This window comes from Lepidochelys kempii, chromosome 28, assembly GCF_965140265.1.
Source record: "Lepidochelys kempii isolate rLepKem1 chromosome 28, rLepKem1.hap2, whole genome shotgun sequence".
NCBI classification, from domain to species: Eukaryota; Metazoa; Chordata; order Testudines; family Cheloniidae; genus Lepidochelys; species Lepidochelys kempii.
The window spans coordinates 53,339-73,485 of NC_133283.1; the positions used below are offsets into that span (position 1 = coordinate 53,339).

The 20,147-nt window shown below is 69.7% G+C and overlaps 1 protein-coding gene across 1 annotated transcript in view; it reads left to right on the forward strand.

The window, feature by feature from the left end:
* PLD2 (phospholipase D2) overlaps positions 1–8,272 on the forward strand; it is a 9,036-nt gene extending 764 nt beyond the window's left edge. The window contains exons 2-4 of the mRNA XM_073326444.1: positions 119–272; positions 457–574; positions 7,172–8,272. Of these exons, the coding sequence (XP_073182545.1) occupies positions 119–272; positions 457–574; positions 7,172–7,396 (497 nt within the window). The 3' untranslated portion in view covers positions 7,397–8,272. The remainder of the gene's footprint in view (positions 1–118; positions 273–456; positions 575–7,171) is intronic.
* The last annotated feature ends 11,875 nt before the right edge of the window (positions 8,273–20,147 follow it).

Below are 20,147 nucleotides of genomic sequence, written 5' to 3' on the forward strand. Positions count from 1 at the left end.
ACGCGCTATCTCAGAGTGGGCCCCGGCAGGGCTGGGGGGGAGCCCTGGGCTGGCAGGGGGCTGCGGGTCGGGAGGGAGGGGCCCCGGCAGGGCTCTGATCCGTCCCTGGCCCCCCCAGGTTCTGCCAACATCAACGACCGCAGCCTGCTGGGGAAGCGGGACAGCGAGCTGGCCCTGCTGGTGGAGGACACGGAGCTGGTCCCCTCGGTCATGGGTGGGGAGCCCTACGAGGCGGGGAAATTCGCACTCAGCCTGCGCCTCGACTGCTTCAGGTGGGGGCATGCGCCGCCCGCGGGCCTGCTGGCCCCCCAGCTGTGTGCGCGCACCTCGCCTGGGGGGCTGGGGGAGGTGCGCTGGGAAGACGGGGTGCAATCCCATCCCCCACTGCTGGGCGGCAGCCATGAGCGGTTACCTGGGCACGGGCACCTCACCCCTGCGCTGGGCCCTTCTCCGCAGGTCGCTTCTGGGGGCGTCGAGCACCGCCAGCCCCGACATCCAGGATCCGGTCAGCGACCTCTTCTTCCACGGCGCCTGGAAAGCCACCGGCCTGGCCAACGCCAACATCTATGATCAGGTGAGCAGGGAGTCGGGGGGCAGGGCTGGGCTGGCAGGGCCTGGGGGTCAGGAGTGAGGGGCACCGGCAGGGCTGGGGGGGCAGGGCTGGGCTAGCAGGGGGCTGTGGGTCGGGAGGGAGGGGCACAGGCTGGGCTGGCAGGGGCTGGGGGTCGGGAGGGAGGGGCACAGGCTGGGCTGGCAGGGGCTGGGGGTCGGGAGGGAGGGGCACAGGCTGGGCTGGCAGGGGGCTGCGGGTCGGGAGGGAGGGGCACAGGCTGGGCTGGCAGGGGGCTGCGGGTCGGGAGGGAGGGGCACAGGCTGGGCTGGCAGGGGCGGCGGGTCGGGAGGGAGGGGCACAGGCTGGGCTGGCAGGGGCTGGGAGTCGGGAGGGAGGGGCACTGGCTGGGCTGGCAGGGGGCTGCGGGTCGGGAGGGAGGGGCACAGGCTGGGCTGGCAGGGGCTGGGGGTCGGGAGGGAGGGGCACAGGCTGGGCTGGCAGGGGCTGGGAGTCGGGAGGGAGGGGCACTGGCTGGGCTGGCAGGGGGCGGCGGGTCGGGAGGGAGGGGCACAGGCTGGGCTGGCAGGGGCTGGGGGTCGGGAGGGAGGGGCACTGGCTGGGCTGGCAGGGCTGCGGGTCGGGAGGGAGGGGCACAGGCTGGGCTGGCAGGGGCGGCGGGTCGGGAGGGAGGGGCACAGGCTGGGCTGGCAGGGGCTGGGAGTCGGGAGGGAGGGGCACAGGCTGGGCTGGCAGGGGCTGGGAGTCGGGAGGGAGGGGCACAGGCTGGGCTGGCAGGGGCTGGGAGTCGGGAGGGAGGGGCACTGGCTGGGCTGGCAGGGGCTGGGAGTCGGGAGGGAGGGGCACTGGCTGGGCTGGCAGGGGCGGCGGGTCGGGAGGGAGGGGCACTGGCTGGGCTGGCAGGGGCTGGGAGTCGGGAGGGAGGGGCACTGGCTGGGCTGGCAGGGGCTGGGGGTCGGGAGGGAGGGGCACTGGCTGGGCTGGCAGGGGGCGGCGGGTCGGGAGGGAGGGGCACAGGCTGGGCTGGCAGGGGCTGGGAGTCGGGAGGGAGGGGCACTGGCTGGGCTGGCAGGGGCTGGGAGTCGGGAGGGAGGGGCACTGGCTGGGCTGGCAGGGGCGGCGGGTCGGGAGGGAGGGGCACTGGCTGGGCTGGCAGGGGCGGCGGGTCGGGAGGGAGGGGCACAGGCTGGGCTGGCAGGGGGCTGGGGGTCGGGAGGGAGGGGCACAGGCTGGGCTGGCAGGGGCGGCGGGTCGGGAGGGAGGGGCACTGGCTGGGCTGGCAGGGGCTGGGAGTCGGGAGGGAGGGGCACTGGCTGGGCTGGCAGGGGCGGCGGGTCGGGAGGGAGGGGCACTGGCTGGGCTGGCAGGGGCTGGGAGTCGGGAGGGAGGGGCACTGGCTGGGCTGGCAGGGGCTGGGAGTCGGGAGGGAGGGGCACTGGCTGGGCTGGCAGGGGCTGGGAGTCGGGAGGGAGGGGCACAGGCTGGGCTGGCAGGGGCTGGGGGTCGGGAGGGAGGGGCACTGGCTGGGCTGGCAGGGGCTGGGAGTCGGGAGGGAGGGGCACTGGCTGGGCTGGCAGGGGGCTGCGGGTCGGGAGGGAGGGGCACAGGCTGGGCTGGCAGGGGCTGGGAGGCGGGAGGGAGGGGAACTGGCTGGGCTGGCAGGGGCGGCGGGTCGGGAGGGAGGGGCACAGGCTGGGCTGGCAGGGGGCTGCGGGTCGGGAGGGAGGGGCACAGGCTGGGCTGGCAGGGGGCGGCGGGTCGGGAGGGAGGGGCACAGGCTGGGCTGGCAGGGGGCGGCGGGTCGGGAGGGAGGGGCACAGGCTGGGCTGGCAGGGGGCGGCGGGTCGGGAGGGAGGGGCACAGGCTGGGCTGGCAGGGGGCGGCGGGTCGGGAGGGAGGGAGGGGCACAGGCTGGGCTGGCAGGGGGCGGCGGGTCGGGAGGGAGGGGCACAGGCTGGGCTGGCAGGGGGCGGCGGGTCGGGAGGGAGGGGCACAGGCTGGGCTGGCAGGGGCTGGGAGTCGGGAGGGAGGGGCACTGGCTGGGCTGGCAGGGGCTGGGAGTCGGGAGGGAGGGGCACTGGCTGGGCTGGCAGGGGCTGGGAGTCGGGAGGGAGGGGCACTGGCTGGGCTGGCAGGGGCTGGGGGTCGGGAGGGAGGGGCACAGGCTGGGCTGGCAGGGGCGGCGGGTCGGGAGGGAGGGGCACTGGCTGGGCTGGCAGGGGCGGCGGGTCGGGAGGGAGGGGCACTGGCTGGGCTGGCAGGGGTTGGGGGTCGGGAGGGAGGGGCACAGGCTGGGCTGGCAGGGGCGGCGGGTCGGGAGGGAGGGGCACAGGCTGGGCTGGCAGGGGCGGCGGGTCGGGAGGGAGGGGCACGGGCTGGGCTGGCAGGGGCGGCGGGTCGGGAGGGAGGGGCACGGGCTGGGCTGGCAGGGGCGGCGGGTCGGGAGGGAGGGGCACGGGCTGGGCTGGCAGGGGCGGCGGGTCGGGAGGGAGGGGCACGGGCTGGGCTGGCAGGGGGCTGCGGGTCGGGAGGGAGGGGCGGGTCGGGAGGGAGGGGCACAGGCTGGGCTGGCAGGGGCTGGGGGTCGGGAGGGAGGGGCACAGGCTGGGCTGGCAGGGGCGGCGGGTCGGGAGGGAGGGGCACAGGCTGGGCTGGCAGGGGGCGGCGGGTCGGGAGGGAGGGGCACAGGCTGGGCTGGCAGGGGCTGCGGGTCGGGAGGGAGGGGCACAGGCTGGGCTGGCAGGGGCTGCGGGTCGGGAGGGAGGGGCACTGGCTGGGCTGGCAGGGGGCGGCGGGTCGGGAGGGAGGGGCACAGGCTGGGCTGGCAGGGGCTGCGGGTCGGGAGGGAGGGGCACAGGCTGGGCTGGCAGGGGCTGCGGGTCGGGAGGGAGGGGCACTGGCTGGGCTGGCAGGGGCTGCGGGTCGGGAGGGAGGGGCACTGGCTGGGCTGGCAGGGGGCGGCGGGTCGGGAGGGAGGGGCACAGGCTGGGCTGGCAGGGGCTGCGGGTCGGGAGGGAGGGGCACAGGCTGGGCTGGCAGGGGCTGCGGGTCGGGAGGGAGGGGCACTGGCTGGGCTGGCAGGGGGCGGCGGGTCGGGAGGGAGGGGCACAGGCTGGGCTGGCAGGGGCTGGGGGTCGGGAGGGAGGGGCACAGGCTGGGCTGGCAGGGGCTGCGGGTCGGGAGGGAGGGGCACAGGCTGGGCTGGCAGGGGGCTGCGGGTCGGGAGGGAGGGGCACAGGCTGGGCTGGCAGGGGCTGCGGGTCGGGAGGGAGGGGCACAGGCTGGGCTGGCAGGGGCGGCGGGTCGGGAGGGAGGGGCACAGGCTGGGCTGGCAGGGGGCTGGGGGTCGGGAGGGAGGGGCACAGGCTGGGCTGGCAGGGGCGGCGGGTCGGGAGGGAGGGGCACAGGCTGGGCTGGCAGGGGCTGCGGGTCGGGAGGGAGGGGCACGGGCTGGGCTGGCAGGGGCTGGGAGTCGGGAGGGAGGGGCACGGGCTGGGCTGGCAGGGGCGGCGGGTCGGGAGGGAGGGGCACGGGCTGGGCTGGCAGGGGCGGCGGGTCGGGAGGGAGGGGCACAGGCTGGGCTGGCAGGGGCGGCGGGTCGGGAGGGAGGGGCACAGGCTGGGCTGGCAGGGGGCTGCGGGTCGGGAGGGAGGGGCGGGTCGGGAGGGAGGGGCACAGGCTGGGCTGGCAGGGGCTGGGGGTCGGGAGGGAGGGGCACAGGCTGGGCTGGCAGGGGCGGCGGGTCGGGAGGGAGGGGCACAGGCTGGGCTGGCAGGGGGCGGCGGGTCGGGAGGGAGGGGCACAGGCTGGGCTGGCAGGGGCTGCGGGTCGGGAGGGAGGGGCACAGGCTGGGCTGGCAGGGGCTGCGGGTCGGGAGGGAGGGGCACTGGCTGGGCTGGCAGGGGCTGGGGGTCGGGAGGGAGGGGCACTGGCTGGGCTGGCAGGGGCGGCGGGTCGGGAGGGAGGGGCACTGGCTGGGCTGGCAGGGGGCGGCGGGTCGGGAGGGAGGGGCACAGGCTGGGCTGGCAGGGGCTGCGGGTCGGGAGGGAGGGGCACAGGCTGGGCTGGCAGGGGCGGCGGGTCGGGAGGGAGGGGCACAGGCTGGGCTGGCAGGGGCGGCGGGTCGGGAGGGAGGGGCACAGGCTGGGCTGGCAGGGGCTGCGGGTCGGGAGGGAGGGGCACAGGCTGGGCTGGCAGGGGCTGCGGGTCGGGAGGGAGGGGCACTGGCTGGGCTGGCAGGGGGCGGCGGGTCGGGAGGGAGGGGCACAGGCTGGGCTGGCAGGGGCGGCGGGTCGGGAGGGAGGGGCACAGGCTGGGCTGGCAGGGGCTGGGGGTCGGGAGGGAGGGGCACAGGCTGGGCTGGCAGGGGCTGCGGGTCGGGAGGGAGGGGCACAGGCTGGGCTGGCAGGGGGCTGCGGGTCGGGAGGGAGGGGCACAGGCTGGGCTGGCAGGGGCTGCGGGTCGGGAGGGAGGGGCACAGGCTGGGCTGGCAGGGGCGGCGGGTCGGGAGGGAGGGGCACAGGCTGGGCTGGCAGGGGGCTGGGGGTCGGGAGGGAGGGGCACAGGCTGGGCTGGCAGGGGCGGCGGGTCGGGAGGGAGGGGCACAGGCTGGGCTGGCAGGGGCTGCGGGTCGGGAGGGAGGGGCACAGGCTGGGCTGGCAGGGGCTGGGAGTCGGGAGGGAGGGGCACTGGCTGGGCTGGCAGGGGCTGGGAGTCGGGAGGGAGGGGCACTGGCTGGGCTGGCAGGGGCTGGGAGTCGGGAGGGAGGGGCACTGGCTGGGCTGGCAGGGGCGGCGGGTCGGGAGGGAGGGGCACAGGCTGGGCTGGCAGGGGCTGGGGGTCGGGAGGGAGGGGCACAGGCTGGGCTGGCAGGGGCGGCGGGTCGGGAGGGAGGGGCACAGGCTGGGCTGGCAGGGGCTGGGAGTCGGGAGGGAGGGGCACTGGCTGGGCTGGCAGGGGCTGGGAGTCGGGAGGGAGGGGCACTGGCTGGGCTGGCAGGGGCGGCGGGTCGGGAGGGAGGGGCACTGGCTGGGCTGGCAGGGGCTGGGAGTCGGGAGGGAGGGGCACTGGCTGGGCTGGCAGGGGCTGGGAGTCGGGAGGGAGGGGCACTGGCTGGGCTGGCAGGGGCTGGGGGTCGGGAGGGAGGGGCACTGGCTGGGCTGGCAGGGGCTGGGGGTCGGGAGGGAGGGGCACTGGCTGGGCTGGCAGGGGCGGCGGGTCGGGAGGGAGGGGCACAGGCTGGGCTGGCAGGGGCGGCGGGTCGGGAGGAGGGGCACAGGCTGGGCTGGCAGGGGGCGGCGGGTCGGGAGGGAGGGGCACAGGCTGGGCTGGCAGGGGCGGCGGGTCGGGAGGGAGGGGCACAGGCTGGGCTGGCAGGGGCGGCGGGTCGGGAGGGAGGGGCACAGGCTGGGCTGGCAGGGGGCTGCGGGTCGGGAGGGAGGGGCACAGGCTGGGCTGGCAGGGGCTGGGGGTCGGGAGGGAGGGGCACAGGCTGGGCTGGCAGGGGCGGCGGGTCGGGAGGGAGGGGCACAGGCTGGGCTGGCAGGGGCGGCGGGTCGGGAGGGAGGGGCACAGGCTGGGCTGGCAGGGGGCTGGGGGTCGGGAGGGAGGGAGGGGCACAGGCTGGGCTGGCAGGGGCGGCGGGTCGGGAGGGAGGGGCACAGGCTGGGCTGGCAGGGGGCTGGGGGTCGGGAGGGAGGGAGGGGCACAGGCTGGGCTGGCAGGGGCGGCGGGTCGGGAGGGAGGGAGGGGCACAGGCTGGGCTGGCAGGGGCGGCGGGTCGGGAGGGAGGGCAGCTGGCTGGAGGGGGGCGGGTGGGAGGGGGCACAGGCTGGGCTGGCAGGGGGCTGCGGGTCGGGAGGGAGGGGCACAGGCTGGGCTGGCAGGGGCGGCGGGTCGGGAGGGAGGGGCACAGGCTGGGCTGGCAGGGGCTGGGAGTCGGGAGGGAGGGGCACAGGCTGGGCTGGCAGGGGCTGTGGGTCGGGAGGGAGGGGCACAGGCTGGGCTGGCAGGGGCGGCGGGTCGGGAGGGAGGGGCACAGGCTGGGCTGGCAGGGGCTGGGGGTCGGGAGGGAGGGGCACAGGCTGGGCTGGCAGGGGCTGTGGGTCGGGAGGGAGGGGCACAGGCTGGGCTGGCAGGGGCGGCGGGTCGGGAGGGAGGGGCACAGGCTGGGCTGGCAGGGGCTGGGGGTCGGGAGGGAGGGGCACAGGCTGGGCTGGCAGGGGCTGGGGGTCGGGAGGGAGGGGCACAGGCTGGGCTGGCAGGGCTGGGGGTCGGGAGGGAGGGGCACAGGCTGGGCTGGCAGGGGCGGCGGGTCGGGAGGGAGGGGCACAGGCTGGGCTGGCAGGGGCGGCGGGTCGGGAGGGAGGGGCACAGGCTGGGCTGGCAGGGGCTGGGGGTCGGGAGGGAGGGGCACAGGCTGGGCTGGCAGGGGCTGGGGGTCGGGAGGGAGGGGCACAGGCTGGGCTGGCAGGGGCGGCGGGTCGGGAGGGAGGGGCACAGGCTGGGCTGGCAGGGGCGGCGGGTCGGGAGGGAGGGGCACCATGGGTGTGGATTCCAGCCCCCGCTGGCTCTGACCCACGGCCTCTGGCCCCCCGGCAGGTGTTCCGCTGCCTCCCCACCAACGCGGTGCGGTCGCTCCGGGCCCTGCGGGAGTACGTGGGGGTGCAGAACCTGGCCTGCGTCAGCCCGGAGCTGGCCCGCCAACACCTGGCCCAGGTGCGGGGCCACCTGGTGCAGTTCCCGCTCCAGTTCCTGGCCGAGGAGTCCCTCCTGCCCCCCCTCAACAGCAAGGAGGGCGTGATCCCCGTGGAGGTGTGGACCTAGCCGCCCGTGGGGCTGGAGCGCTGGGCCCCCTCTGCCCTGGGAGTGCCGCTCCGTCGCCCCGCAGCCCCCCCCCCTGCTCTGGGCCCCCCCGGCAGCGACAAGAGCCCCCCCTGCACCCGGCCAGGGGGGCTGGGACCCATTCTCTGCCCGCCCAGGCCCCCGACCACACCGACACTGCTGAGTCCCTTTGCAGCTCAGCCCCTCTCCCTGCCCGTTCGCACAGCCCCCCAACCCCTTCCTGGAGGTCACCCCGAGGGCAGGGCCACCCGGGGCTCAGCATGCCACTGGCTCGGCCCTACAACCAGCCGCCCGCCCCGCCCCACCCCGCCCCGCCCCTCGCCTCCCTCCCTTCTGCCTTTGGCGCCCCACCCCGGGAGGGGGAGCGTCCCCCGTCACTACATCCCAGAGGCCGACTTCCCACAGGAGGGGGGCGCATCGCTCCCCCCGCCCCCCGCCACTACTAACTGCTGAGTGTCGCCCCAGCCTCGCCCACTGGGCACCCCACCCCGGCCAACGGGAGCCCTCAGCTGCCGGTGCTTGGCACCGCCTGGACCCCCAGAACACTACCGGTGGCCGGGTTCCTCCCACGAACCCACAGGCCCCCCAGCGCTGCCCTCGGGGGCCGGACCACGAAGGCACAGCCGGGCTGGGAGGCCGGAGGTGGGCATGGGAGGGCCGCGCGCCCGCCCCGGGATCTGGAGCTGCTAGGTCAAAGGTGTCACCGCCAGTGGCATGCCCTGAGCTGCAGGGCGGGCAAGGGGGGTCCCTGGGGTTTGCTCCCTGGCGCCCCCCTCCCCCGGGAACGGGACCAGCTCCGCGCCCTGCTCCTAACCTGCTTTTCCGAGATGGTTTGTTACATAAACGCGCTGAAACCTCGGCCCGCCTCTCTCCTTATTCCACGCCAGGCCGGCTGCCAGGCCGGGTGCCGGCCCCGCGGGTGGCAGGGGGGCGTTGGCCTGGCGGAGACAGGGAGAGACCAGTGGGAGGCGCACGGGGACTGGCTACACAAGGATGACACCCCATGCACCGGGGCCGGAGAAGTCTGGCATGACCGCCCCGTGCCCGCAGGAGGGGCATGCCGCAGAGAGGGCGGGGTGTCAGGGGGCGAATATGTACAACCCCGCCTCTGGGGGGGGGTGTGTACATTCCTGCTGGGGGGGGTGTCTATGCACCCCAGGGTGTGTGTGTAGGTGTGTTTACACACCCTGGGGGGCTCCCCTTTCTGAGGGCCCCCCACTGGCGGATTTCCCCTTGGCCCAGCAGTCAGGGCGAGATAAAAGGGCTCTGTTCCTGGCAGCTGCCCCCTCGCTTGACGAGAAGAGCCCGGCCAAGGGCCCCCACCGCCGGGCAGGACCCTGCCAGCGCCTGGCGTCAGCCTAGCGCGGTGCTGGGCACCCGGCCAGGTCCCGAGAAGGGGGCCACGGCCGGGAGAGAGACGGTGACTGGCCCAGCTCTCCGCCTCTGGGGGCGGCTGAGCCTGCCGTGGTCCAGGGGCCCTGCGGCTTGGCATGAGCATCTGCCAGGCCAGGGAGTCTGGGAAAGGGGGTTCAGGGGCCTCCCCTGAGAACCCACCGCTGCCACCACCGCTCCCGCAGCGCACAGGCTGCTAGAAGAACGCTTTGTTCCTGGGGGCGAGGGTTTGTTTTTGGGGCTGGGGGCTTTGGGGGCGAGGGTTTGTTTTTGGGGCTGGGGGCTTTGGGGGTTCCCCCCCCACTCCAGCTGAATCCCCAGGGCCACAGCATTCAGAGAACCATGTCCCCAGCTGGGTGGGGGGGGCTTTGTCTCATTAGACTGTGCGCTTTTCTAGGAGGGGGACCCCTCTCTCTCTCACACTGTGTCGGGCTGGCACCTGCCACCGTGGGGCCTGATCTCAGTTGGGGGCCCGTGCCGTCCCCGGCACACTGGGGGCCCTGAGCTGAGTTGGGGGTCTGGGCCACGCCCGGCACACTGGGGGCCGATCTCAGTGGGGAGGCCCGTGCCGTCCCCGGCACACTGGGGGCCCTGAGCTGAGTTGGGGGTCTGGGCCACGCCCGGCACACTGGGGGCCGATCTCAGTGGGGGGGCCCGTGCCGTCCCCGGCACACTGGGGGCCCTGAGCTGAGTTGGGGGTCTGGGCCACGCCCGGCACACTGGGGGCCGATCTCAGTGGGGAGGCCCGTGCCGTCCCCGGCACACTGGGGGCCCTGAGCTGAGTTGGGGGTCTGGGCCACGCCCGGCACACTGGGGGCCGATCTCAGTGGGGGGGCCCGTGCCGTCCCCGGCACACTGGGGGCCCTGAGCTGAGTTGGGGGTCTGGGCCACGCCCGGCACACTGGGGGCCGATCTCAGTGGGGGGGCCCGTGCCATCCCCGGCACACTGGGGGCCCTGAGCTGAGTTGGGGGTCTGGGCCACGCCCGGCACACTGGGGGCCGATCTCAGTGGGGGGGCCCGTGCCGTCCCCGGCACACTGGGGTGTCACGGAGTCCCTGGGCGATGCTCTGGAACTGCTCCCCATGAAGCCAGGCAGGACTCTGGGGTAGTTGCCTTTCTGTGAGCAGCCTGTCTTCAGGACACACAGCTCACACAGCTTCCACCTTCCTGGGTCTGACCTCGGAGCATTCAGCCTCCTCTGCCCCTCCGTGCGCTTCCCCCCAGCGAGTCCGCTCAGGTGGGGCTCCTGGGGAAGCCAGAGGGTCCTGCCCCCCAACTCCGCAGTCAGACGGGACTCTCCGCCAGCCAGTAACACAGAAGGTTTATTAGACGACAGGAACATGGTCTAACACAGAGCTTGTAGGTGCAGAGACCGGGACCCCTCAGCTGGGTCCATTTTGGGGGGCAGTGAGCCAGACAACCACGTCTGCCCTTCACTCCATGTCCCAGCCAGCCCCCAACTGAAACTCCCCCCAGCCCCTCCTCCTCTGGGCTTTGTTCCTTTCCCGGGCCAGGAGGTCACCGGATTCCTTTGTTCTCCAACCCTTTAGCTCTCACCTCGCAGGGGGGAAGGGCCCAGGCCATCAGTGGCCAGGAAACAGGGTGTCGGCCCTTCTCTGTGTCCAGACCCCTGCACACACCTGCCCTCTAGGGCTCTGCAATGATCATACACCCTTACCCCACCCCCTAGATACTTAAGAACTGCCTAGGGGAAACTGAGGCACCCCCACACTATTCGGAGGAAACATTAAGAACAGTCCCACTTTGTCACATCTCTCCCCCCTTCGAGATCGAACTGAGCGGGGTCACTTTACCCGGTGACCTGGGGAAGTTCGAAGCCACCAATGCTCCCATGGATGCCCCAGCATCTCCCCCATTCCTTGGTAGGAGTTACACCAGGCCCTTCCAGTTTCACGCCCTCCCTTAGGTCGGGGGTGGTCGATAGCACTAGCAGGCTGCATGTGGGAAGGTTTCTGCAGCCCATGCCCTTTGGCCACCCCAAAACCCCAGGGGGTCAAACTGGGATTGGGTCTTCTCCGAGTGCTCCAGTCTGGAGGGCTGCAATTCGGGCTCTCTTGGTTAAGGGCCCCCATCTTGACCTGGGCCACATACTGTTCACTTACAGAACTAGCATGGAGACATCCCTTTCTCCACAACCTTGTCTCCCAACAAGCTGGCCAAACACAGCCACTTGGTTATAGGACGGTGTACCTTTCTTAACAGCTTTCACTCCATCTGAGACCTTCTCAAAGCTATCCACACTGGATCTTTCAACAGGAAAGTCAGTGGATCCATTCACAACAGAACATTTCTGGCTGTTAGGAACTGAAACTTTCTTGATTAAATCACTTTCACACCCTTCCGTTGCAGTAAACTGCTTGCAAAGACTCCATGAGGATTCCTTTCCCTAGGGCTTTTCTATGCAACAATTCACCCCTCCCAGAAATTCTGCCCTTACCCTCTTTACCTAGGGCTTGCTCTAGGGGAACACTTTCCTGAGCAACAACAGACTCTTTCTGGGTCTCCCTTACATCCAGAATCACCTCTGGCCCATCAGGCGGATTCCTACATAATCCCCTTTCAGGCAAACTTACAGACTTCCTAGATAAAAGGTTAGAAGCATTCTCCTTCCCTTTGCCACACACAAGTTCAGGAATCTTTTCCTTCTTGCTACAGGTTTCCACACCCTCAGTAGGTAACACAATCACACACCTTCATGCTCTCCTTGTGCCCTGGCTAGGATCTCACCCTGATTAGACAGAGTTGCTCCACCCTTTCCAACAACACACTAGCAACAGGCAAAATACAAGCACCAGAATTGTCTGGTCTCGGGGATTTTACATAGACCCTAACTGGATGCGACCTAGTTACAGGGCCATTCTCCCGAGCAGACAGAAACTTAGGACCCTTCCCTTCCTGGGCTTTAGCTGAATCCAGAACCAGCTCTGAGACAACTGCAGGACCCTCAACCATCACAGGCTGAAAGGCCCCTTCTGTCTGCTCCACAGACCAAGAAGAGCCGGACACACTTTCTCCTTTCCCAGACACACAGCTTGGGATCTCTTTCCCCTGGTCCCAGCACACAAGGCTGGTCACAGACAACTGCTTGGAGATCAGGGTAGCTCCCTCCATAGGCAAGTCAATACCCCTGACAGACAGAGACCCATTTCCTTCACTGTCCCAATTCTCCACCCAGCTAACAGGTAAGGTCCAGGGACTCTCATCTTCCGCTCTCCTGGCCTTCCCACCCTGCTGACTGGACACAGCCATCAGATCGCAAGGCTGCCTAGGCTCATCCAAACTTTCCTAACCAAGCACCTTGCCACTCCCCACAGATCCCCTGCCCTGCCTGTGTCTCCCCCCCCCTCAGCTGGGGTCTCAGCTCCCACTGTGCTCAGCGCTGCCCTGGCTGTCCCAGTGGGGCAGGCCACTGCTTTCCTCAATGCATCAGAGCCAGGGAGAGTCCCCACTCTTGTGTGCAAGGGGGCAGGGAGCATCTCTCTGTCCCACCCAGCCCCAGGGGTCTGGTTACAGGCAGGCAGGTATCCTGAGCCTAGCGGCTCCTCCCTGCTGCCAGCCATGTCATCTGCATTTTCACTGACCATTTCCCTCTCCGCTGATTGGTTCCCTGGATTCAAATTCAAACCCTTGGCAGTTACAGGAACAGGGCCTGGATCCTGTCCCAAAGAGACACAGTCACCCCACAACAGGGTCTCGCAGCTGGTGTCCTGGGGCACCCCAACGACCAGTCAGCCCCACTCCTCCTGGGTCTGCACAGGGATCTGGGCCATAGGCAGGGCGAGGGGCTTCGTCCCTGGGACCCTCACCCAGCTCACACAGCCCCTCAGCATCTGGGGCTGCACCACCCAGGGTCTGACACCAGTTCTCTCTGTCCCAGGATCTCGCCACCCCAGGAATGTCTCCCCATTGACCATCACCTTCCGCTCCCACTGGGGGTCCGAGGGGCCTGGCCCCAGGAGACTCCATACAGACATATAGGCTGGGGTCAGGAGTGGGAGCCTGTCCACCTCCCCACCCATCTGGCTGACGGAGTCTGTGGCCTTGGGACCCAGCAAGGGAGCTAGACACCGGGGCTTTTCCGCAGGGTCCCCCTGGTTCAAATCTCCAGCCTGCTCAAAGGCAGTGAGGTGGGCATCCACACCCCCCCTCCTTAACTAGGGGCAGCAATTTAGTCTCGAGGTTCCCTGCGGAACTGGCCCCCCGAGGTCTATCCCCACTCACCCCTGGGAGGTCCCCTAGGCCTCTCCGCCCCACCACCGCCAGTTCATGCTGCTGCTGCTTCTGCAGCTCTTTCTCGGGTTCTCGCTGTCTCCCACAGTCCTCTTGCTCTCTCGGACTCAGCTCCAATCCCATCTGTCTCCGATCCCCCGATGGGGAACCCGATCGTGAAGACCCTCGTCTGGTCGGGGACAGGAGTCTTGGGGATGCCTGGCTCCCACTCCAGCTGCTCCCAGATCCTGCAATAGCCCCAGTTGGGGTCAGGAATCTGTTCCTTAGAGCGGTCATCCTCCTCCAGCTGCACGATTAACTGTGCTTTGGTGAACTTTCCAACGCTCAACCCTCTCTTTCTGCACAGGGTTACAATGTCCTTCTTAAGGAGACGGTGACAGGCCATCACTCCGCTCCTCCCAAGTTGTTCTGGACTCACAGGCCTCTGTGTTCTCAGCTCCCCACGGTTTCCAGGGAGAACCCCTCGTGTGCCAGCCCTTCTCGAGGTCACCCCCTCTTTGCCAGGGTCGAGCTGCAGACTCCTCCGCCCCTTGGACTGCTCACTGCAATCCCCAGGGGAACCCTGTTACTGCAAAAGTCCTTCTCTCTCCCCGGGCCAAGCTGCAGGCTCCTCCACCCCTGAGACTGCTCACTGCAGTCCCCAGGGGGACCCCATTACTGCACAGTCCTTCTCGCTGGTCACACACTCCCAGGGGTTAACCGCCCCCCGAAACCGCTCCTCTCTGAGCCTTCAGCAGGCCTGGTCCTCGGCGATCCCCCTTCGTGTTACTGCTCCCCAGTCACTTACTGCAGGAAGCGCCATCCACGGGGTGCAGTACATCCCACCACTGCCACCAGTTGTCACGGAGTCCCCGGGCGATGCTCTGGAACTGCTCCCCATGAAGCCAGGCAGGACTCTGGGGTAGTCGCCTTCCTGTGAGCAGCCTGTCTTCAGGACACACAGCTCACACAGCTTCCACCTTCCTGGGTCTGACCTCGGAGCACTCAGCATCCTCTGCCCCTCCATGCGCTTCCCCCAGCGAGTCCACTCAGGTGGGGCTCCTGGGGAAGCCAGAGGGTCCTGCCCCCCAACTTCGCAGTCAGACGTGACTCTCAGCCAGCCAGTAAAACAGAAGGTTTATTAGACGACAGGAACGTGGTCTGACACAGAGCTTGCAGGTGCAGAGAACGGGACCCCTCAGCTGGGTCCATTTTGGGGGCAGTGAGCCAGACAACCACGTCTGCCCTTCACTCCATGTCCCAGCCAGCCCCAAACTGAAACTCCCTCCAGCCCCTCCTCCTCTGGGCTTTGTTCCTTTCCGGGGCCAGGTGCTCACCTGATTCCTTTGTTCTCCAACCCTTTAGCTCTCACCTTGCAGGGGGGAAGGGCCCAGGCCATCAGTGGCCAGGAAACAGGGTGTCGGCCATTCTCTGTGTCCAGACTCCTGCACACACCTGCCCTCTAGGGCTCTGCAATGATCATACACCCTTACCCCACCCCCTAGATACTTAAGAACTGCCTAGGGGAAACTGAGGCACCCCCACACTATTCGGAGGAAACATTAAGAACAGTCCCACTTTGTCACATGGGGGCCCTGAGCTGAGTTGGGGGTCTGGGCCACGCCCAGCACAACGGGGGCCGATCTCAGTGGGAGGTCTGTGCTGTGCTGCAGGCCGGGGCGCAGCAGGGGGTGCTCTGCCCGGGCAGCCAATGCTGGCCCCAGGGCCCCCAGGCAGCACGGGGGTGGGGAGGGTGCCGTAGTAGTTGGCTCCCCAGGGGGCGCTCCCGCCCCGCAGCCAGCGCCTGGCACTGGGGGGCGCTGCACAGCTGCCCAGAGCAGACCCACGCTCAAGCCCTGGCTGCTGTGTGATCCTTCAAGACCCAGGACTCCCCAGGGAAGTGGGGCTCCCCAGGGGCCACTCACCCCCTCCGGGGAGCGGCTGCGAAGGGGAGACAGGCCAGTCCCAGGCTGCTCCGCCCTGGCCTTCGAGGTCACGCCGGGCCGTGTTTCCTAATTAGCCTGAAAATGTTACATGTGTTGTCAATAAACCTGCTTATTCCCCCCCCACCCCCAACCCGCCCCCCCGGTGTGGGGTGGCCCCCTACCCCACCCGCTCGCCCACCCCAGCGCCTAGCTAACTGAGCCAGAGGGGACAGGCCCCGTGCCCCATCCCCGCCCCCCTGAGCCAGCCGGCGCCCCCCAGAGGGGACAGGCCCCGTGCCCCATTCCCCTCCCCCCTGAGCCAGCCGGCGCCCCCCAGAGGGGACAGGCCCCGTGCCCCATTCCCCGCCCCCCGGAGCCAGCCGGCGCCCCCCAGAGGGCACAGGCCCCGTGCCCCATTCCCCGCCCCCCTGAGCCAGCCGGCGCCCCCCAGAGGGGACAGGCCCCGTGCCCCATTCCCCGCCCCCCTGAGCCAGCCGCCGCCCCCCAGAGGGCACAGGCCCCGTGCCCCATTCCCCGCCCCCCTGAGCCAGCCGCCGCCCCCCAGAGGGCACAGGCCCCGTGCCCCATTCCCCGCCCCCCTGAGCCAGCCGGCGCCCCCCAGAGGGCACAGGCCCCGTGCCCCATTCCCCTCCCCCCTGAGCCAGCCGGCGCCCCCCAGAGGGCACAGGCCCCGTGCCCCATTCCCCTCCCCCCTGAGCCAGCCGGCGCCCCCCAGAGGGCACAGGCCCCGTGCCCCATTCCCCGCCCCCCTGAGCCAGCCGGCGCCCCCCAGAGGGCACAGGCCCCGTGCCCCATTCCCCGCCCCCCTGAGCGAGCCGGCGCCCCCCAGAGGGCACAGGCCCCGTGCCCCATTCCCCGCCCCCCTGAGCCAGCCGGCGCCCCCCAGAGGGGACAGGCCCCGTGCCCCATTCCCCGCCCCCCTGAGCCAGCCGCCGCCCCCCAGAGGGGACAGGCCCCGTGCCCCATTCCCCGCCCCCCTGAGCCAGCCGCCGCCCCCCAGAGGGCACAGGCCCCGTGCCCCATTCCCCGCCCCCCTGAGCCAGCCGCCGCCCCCCAGAGGGGACAGGCCCCGTGCCCCATTCCCTGCCCTGGAGCCGGATGGGAGCTGGCGCCCCCCCAGAGGGCACAGGCCCCATGTCCCCCGGGGGGAGCGGTGGCTCTTTGAGGCCTGGGGGCGGCTCTGTGGGGCAGGCTGCGAGGATTCGAAGGGAGGCAGCAGCCGTGGGGCTCGTACGAGAGGTGCAGAGGCCACCCCCCCAGCTGGGCGGCACCCTGACCCCTGGCTGCCTGGGGCTGTGGGGCGGGGTGAGCTGGGCCAGGCCCAGACGCATCCTTGCCAGAGCCACCAGTGGGCTGGGGCTGGGGGGAGATTGTGACGGCCTCAGCCTTGGGGGGGGGGGACACCCCCTTCCTGCCAGCCAGCCCCCCCCCGCCCCAGAACAGGCCCCTCCCCACCAGGGAATCAAGCCCCACCCCCTGAAGAAACGGGCCCCTCCCACTCAGATACAGGTTCCTCCCCCTCAGAAACAGGCCCCTCCCCCACCAAGTACAGGCCCCTCCCCCACCAAGTACAGGCCCCTCCCTGCTCTGGCCTGAGGCCCCGCCCCCAGCAGGGAATCAAGCCCCACCCCCTGAAGAAACAGGCCCCTCCCACTCAGATACAGGTTCCTCCCCCTCAGAAACACGCCCCTCCCCCACCAAGTACAGGCCCCTCCCCGCTCTGGCCTGAGGCCCCGCCCCCAGCAGGTGAAAAAGGCGGGAACACCCTCCCCCGCCTCGCGCCCTGTTCGCCCTCTGAGCGCTCACAGCCCCGCCCCGCACGTGCTCCACCTCCCCCCGCGTCTCCCACCCAGCGCATGCGTAAATGTCACGTGGGGGAGAGACGCTGACCAGGGGACGGAGCCCGCCTTGACTCGCGGTTACGCACACGCGCCTTGCGCCGCTTTCCCCACGCGCCCCGTCTTCCACGCATGCGCGCGAGGTGAGGGGGGGGGCGAGGGCGCCATGGCGCTCGATCTTGCTCTTGCGCCTCACTGTCCGCCCCGCGCATGCGCCGACCCGTGACCCTCCCCCCGCAGACGGCGCCTGCGCAGTCGGCAACCGTCTTCCGCCTCACGCGCCGCCCGCCCGGGCCTCGGCGCAGGCGCGCCGCGCGCGCCCAACCGCCCACCTGCCGGCGCCTGCGCAGTGCGGCTCCGCTCGCCGCCCGGGGGCCGCCGCTGTCAGTCGGTGCGCGGAGCCCGGCGCCGGGTGGGTCCAATGGGGCCGCAGTGAGGAGCCGGCCAGGCCCAGCCCGCCCCGGACATGGCCGACCCGGCCCCCGCCCGCAGCCTGGATGACATCGACCTCTCCGCCCTCAGGGTAAGGGGGGCAGAGGGCAAAGGTCACGGCGGCCTTGGCAACGGGGGGTTACAGGTGAAGGGGGAGGGGCCTATTGGGGGGCTGGGGGAGGGGCCTGATGTGGGGGGAGGGGGAAAGAGCCCCCCCCTTGTGCTGGGCCCTACGGGGGGGTTCTGATGTGGGGGGAGGGGGGAAGAGCCCCCCCCTTGTGCTGGCCCCTACGGGGGGGTTCTGATGTGGGGGGAGGGGGAAAGAGCCCCCCCCTTGTGCTGGCCCCTACGGGGGGGTTCTGATGTGGGGGGAGGGGGAAAGAGCCCCCCCCTTGTGCTGGCCCCTACGGGGGGGTTCTGATGTGGGGGGAGAGGGGAAGAGCCCCCCCCTTGTGCTGGCCCCTACGGGGGGGTTCTGATGTGGGGGGAGGGGGAAAGAGCCCCCCCCTTGTGCTGGCCCCTACGGGGGGGTTCTGATGTGGGGGGAGAGGGGAAGAGCCCCCCCCTTGTGCTGGCCCCTACGGGGGGGGGTTCTGATGTGGGGGGAGGGGGAAAGAGCCCCCCCCTTGTGCTGGCCCCTACGGGGGGGTTCTGATGTGGGGGGAGGGGGAAAGAGCCCCCCCCTTGTGCTGGCCCCTACGGGGGGGGTTCTGATGTGGGGGGAGGGGGGAAAGAGCCCCCCCCTTGTGCTGGCCCCTACGGGGGGGTTCTGTTGTGGGGGGAGGGGGGAAGAGCCCCCCCTCTTGGGCTGGGACCTATGGGGGGGTTCTGATGTGGGGGGGAGGGGGAAGAGCCCCCCCTCTTGGGCTGGGCCCTACGGGGGGGTTCTGATGTGGGGGGAGGGGGGAAGAGCCCCCCCGCTTGGGCTGGGCCCTACGGGGGGGGTTCTGATGTGGGGGGAGGGGGAAGAGCCCCCCCGCTTGGGCTGGGACCTATGGGGGGGGTTCTGATGTGGGGGGAGGGGGGAAGAGCCCCCCTCTTGGGCTGGCCCCTACGGGGGGGGGTTCTGATGTGGGGGGAGGGGGGAAGAGCCCCCCGCTTGGGCTGGGCCTTGTGTTGGGACAAGGGGGCACCTCCCCTATTCTGGGCCCTATTGTGAGGGGAGGGTTCGGGTTGGGCTAAATGAGTCGCCCCCCCCCCATTGTGGGACCTGGGAGGACACCCCCCCATCTCTGCTGGACCCTCCCCCTTGTCCCTGGGTTGGGGGATGTGACTCAAGGGATTCCCCCCCGCTCTCCCCCCTCCCCCCGGAGCTGTTGCGGTGGGGTTAGGCAGATGGGGAAGTGATTAGATGGATGTGAGCCGTGCTCCCCGTTCCCCCTTGCTATCCGCCCCAGTGTCTCTGCAGCGGCTGTGGTCATTGCATTTACCCTGACTCATTGTGTCCCTCCCGTGTCACTGCAATGACTCTGACTCCCCGTTCCTCCGCCGCTTCCCCCCTTCGTCGCTGCACTCACCCTGATCCCCGGTTCCCAGTGTCGCTGCAGTGACCCTGATTCCCTGTGTCTCCCCCCCCCACCCTCCCAGTGTCACTGCTGCTACCCTGACTCCTTGTTTTCCCCCTTTGCTCTCCTCCCCACTGGCGTTGTTGTGGTTACCCCGTCCCCCCATCTCTGCAATGATCTCACTAGCTCTTCCCCACGCATGCTGCTGCGTTACCCTGTTCTCTCCTCCCCCGTCTCTCCTATTTCACCGATGGTGCCCAGCCTCTGCGTTCCTAACCGGTGCAGCAGTAGGCAGTGCAGGGAGGGCACATGTTGGTAGCTGGCTCAGGGGGCAGAGTGGGGAGCTGTTGCTGCAGTGGTTCATGGATGGTAGCACTTAGGCATGGATCATGGGGTCACTGTCCTGGCCCACATCAACCTGCTAGACCCCAAATCCGATTTTCAAATGTTGAATAACCGCCCCGTCTTGGAGTATTCTCCTCTGCTGTGCTGGGCTGGTGGTAAATCACCCTCAATCAAGCCCCCCACACTGCCAGCGCCCTTGTGTGGGAATGGTGATTCTGACATCCCCGGCTCTGCAGTGCTAACAAGCAGGAGTTCTTTAGGCCATCGCCACAAAACCTTGGCAATGCAACGTGGCGGCTCTGCTCAGGATTGAGGCGAGCTGGTGAATAATGATTAGCCTGGCATGCCAGGGGTTTCATGCAGAGTACAGAGCAGAGCTTCTGCATTGGAGCATTCATTCCCTCGACCTTGAGGGATCACGTACGCCAATGGGAGAACCCCTCCTGGCGGGGTAGATAGTGTCTACGCAGAAGTGCTATCGGTGTAGTGTCTCGTGTAGAGAAGCCCTGAGATCCATGTAGTTATACCAGTATAATCACCTATAATAATGAGGCTATATATATATATAATAAAGGCTAATGCTTTTCGTCCGTCGATCATTATACCCACTCCCTGCCTCAGTTTCCCCATCTGTAAAACGGGGATGTGCCTTATCAAAGGTCACCTAACAGATCAGCGTCAGAGCTCTGAATAGAAGGTCTCCCAGTGCTCTAGCCAAGGCAACACCTGCCTTTATACCAGTATAATTAGATCTTCCCCATAACTGTGGTGCTGGTACCAGTATAAAATCAGTCGCTGGCCCGAAGTCCCTGGCAAACCATTTCCCTTTTTACAGGAACCCTAGTTTATAATTGTGTTTAATGGGAACGAACCGAGGTGCCGGCTGCAGGTCGGCCTGTGCTGTGAATTCTCGCCTCCCTCAGCAGAACAGCTCCGGAACGCTTTGGAATGTGATTACATCTCTTTTCAAACCACCGTCTATCTCACAGACAAACGAGGGAGGTTTCGTAACGCTGGCTCTGTGCAGATGTCATTGCTGGTGGG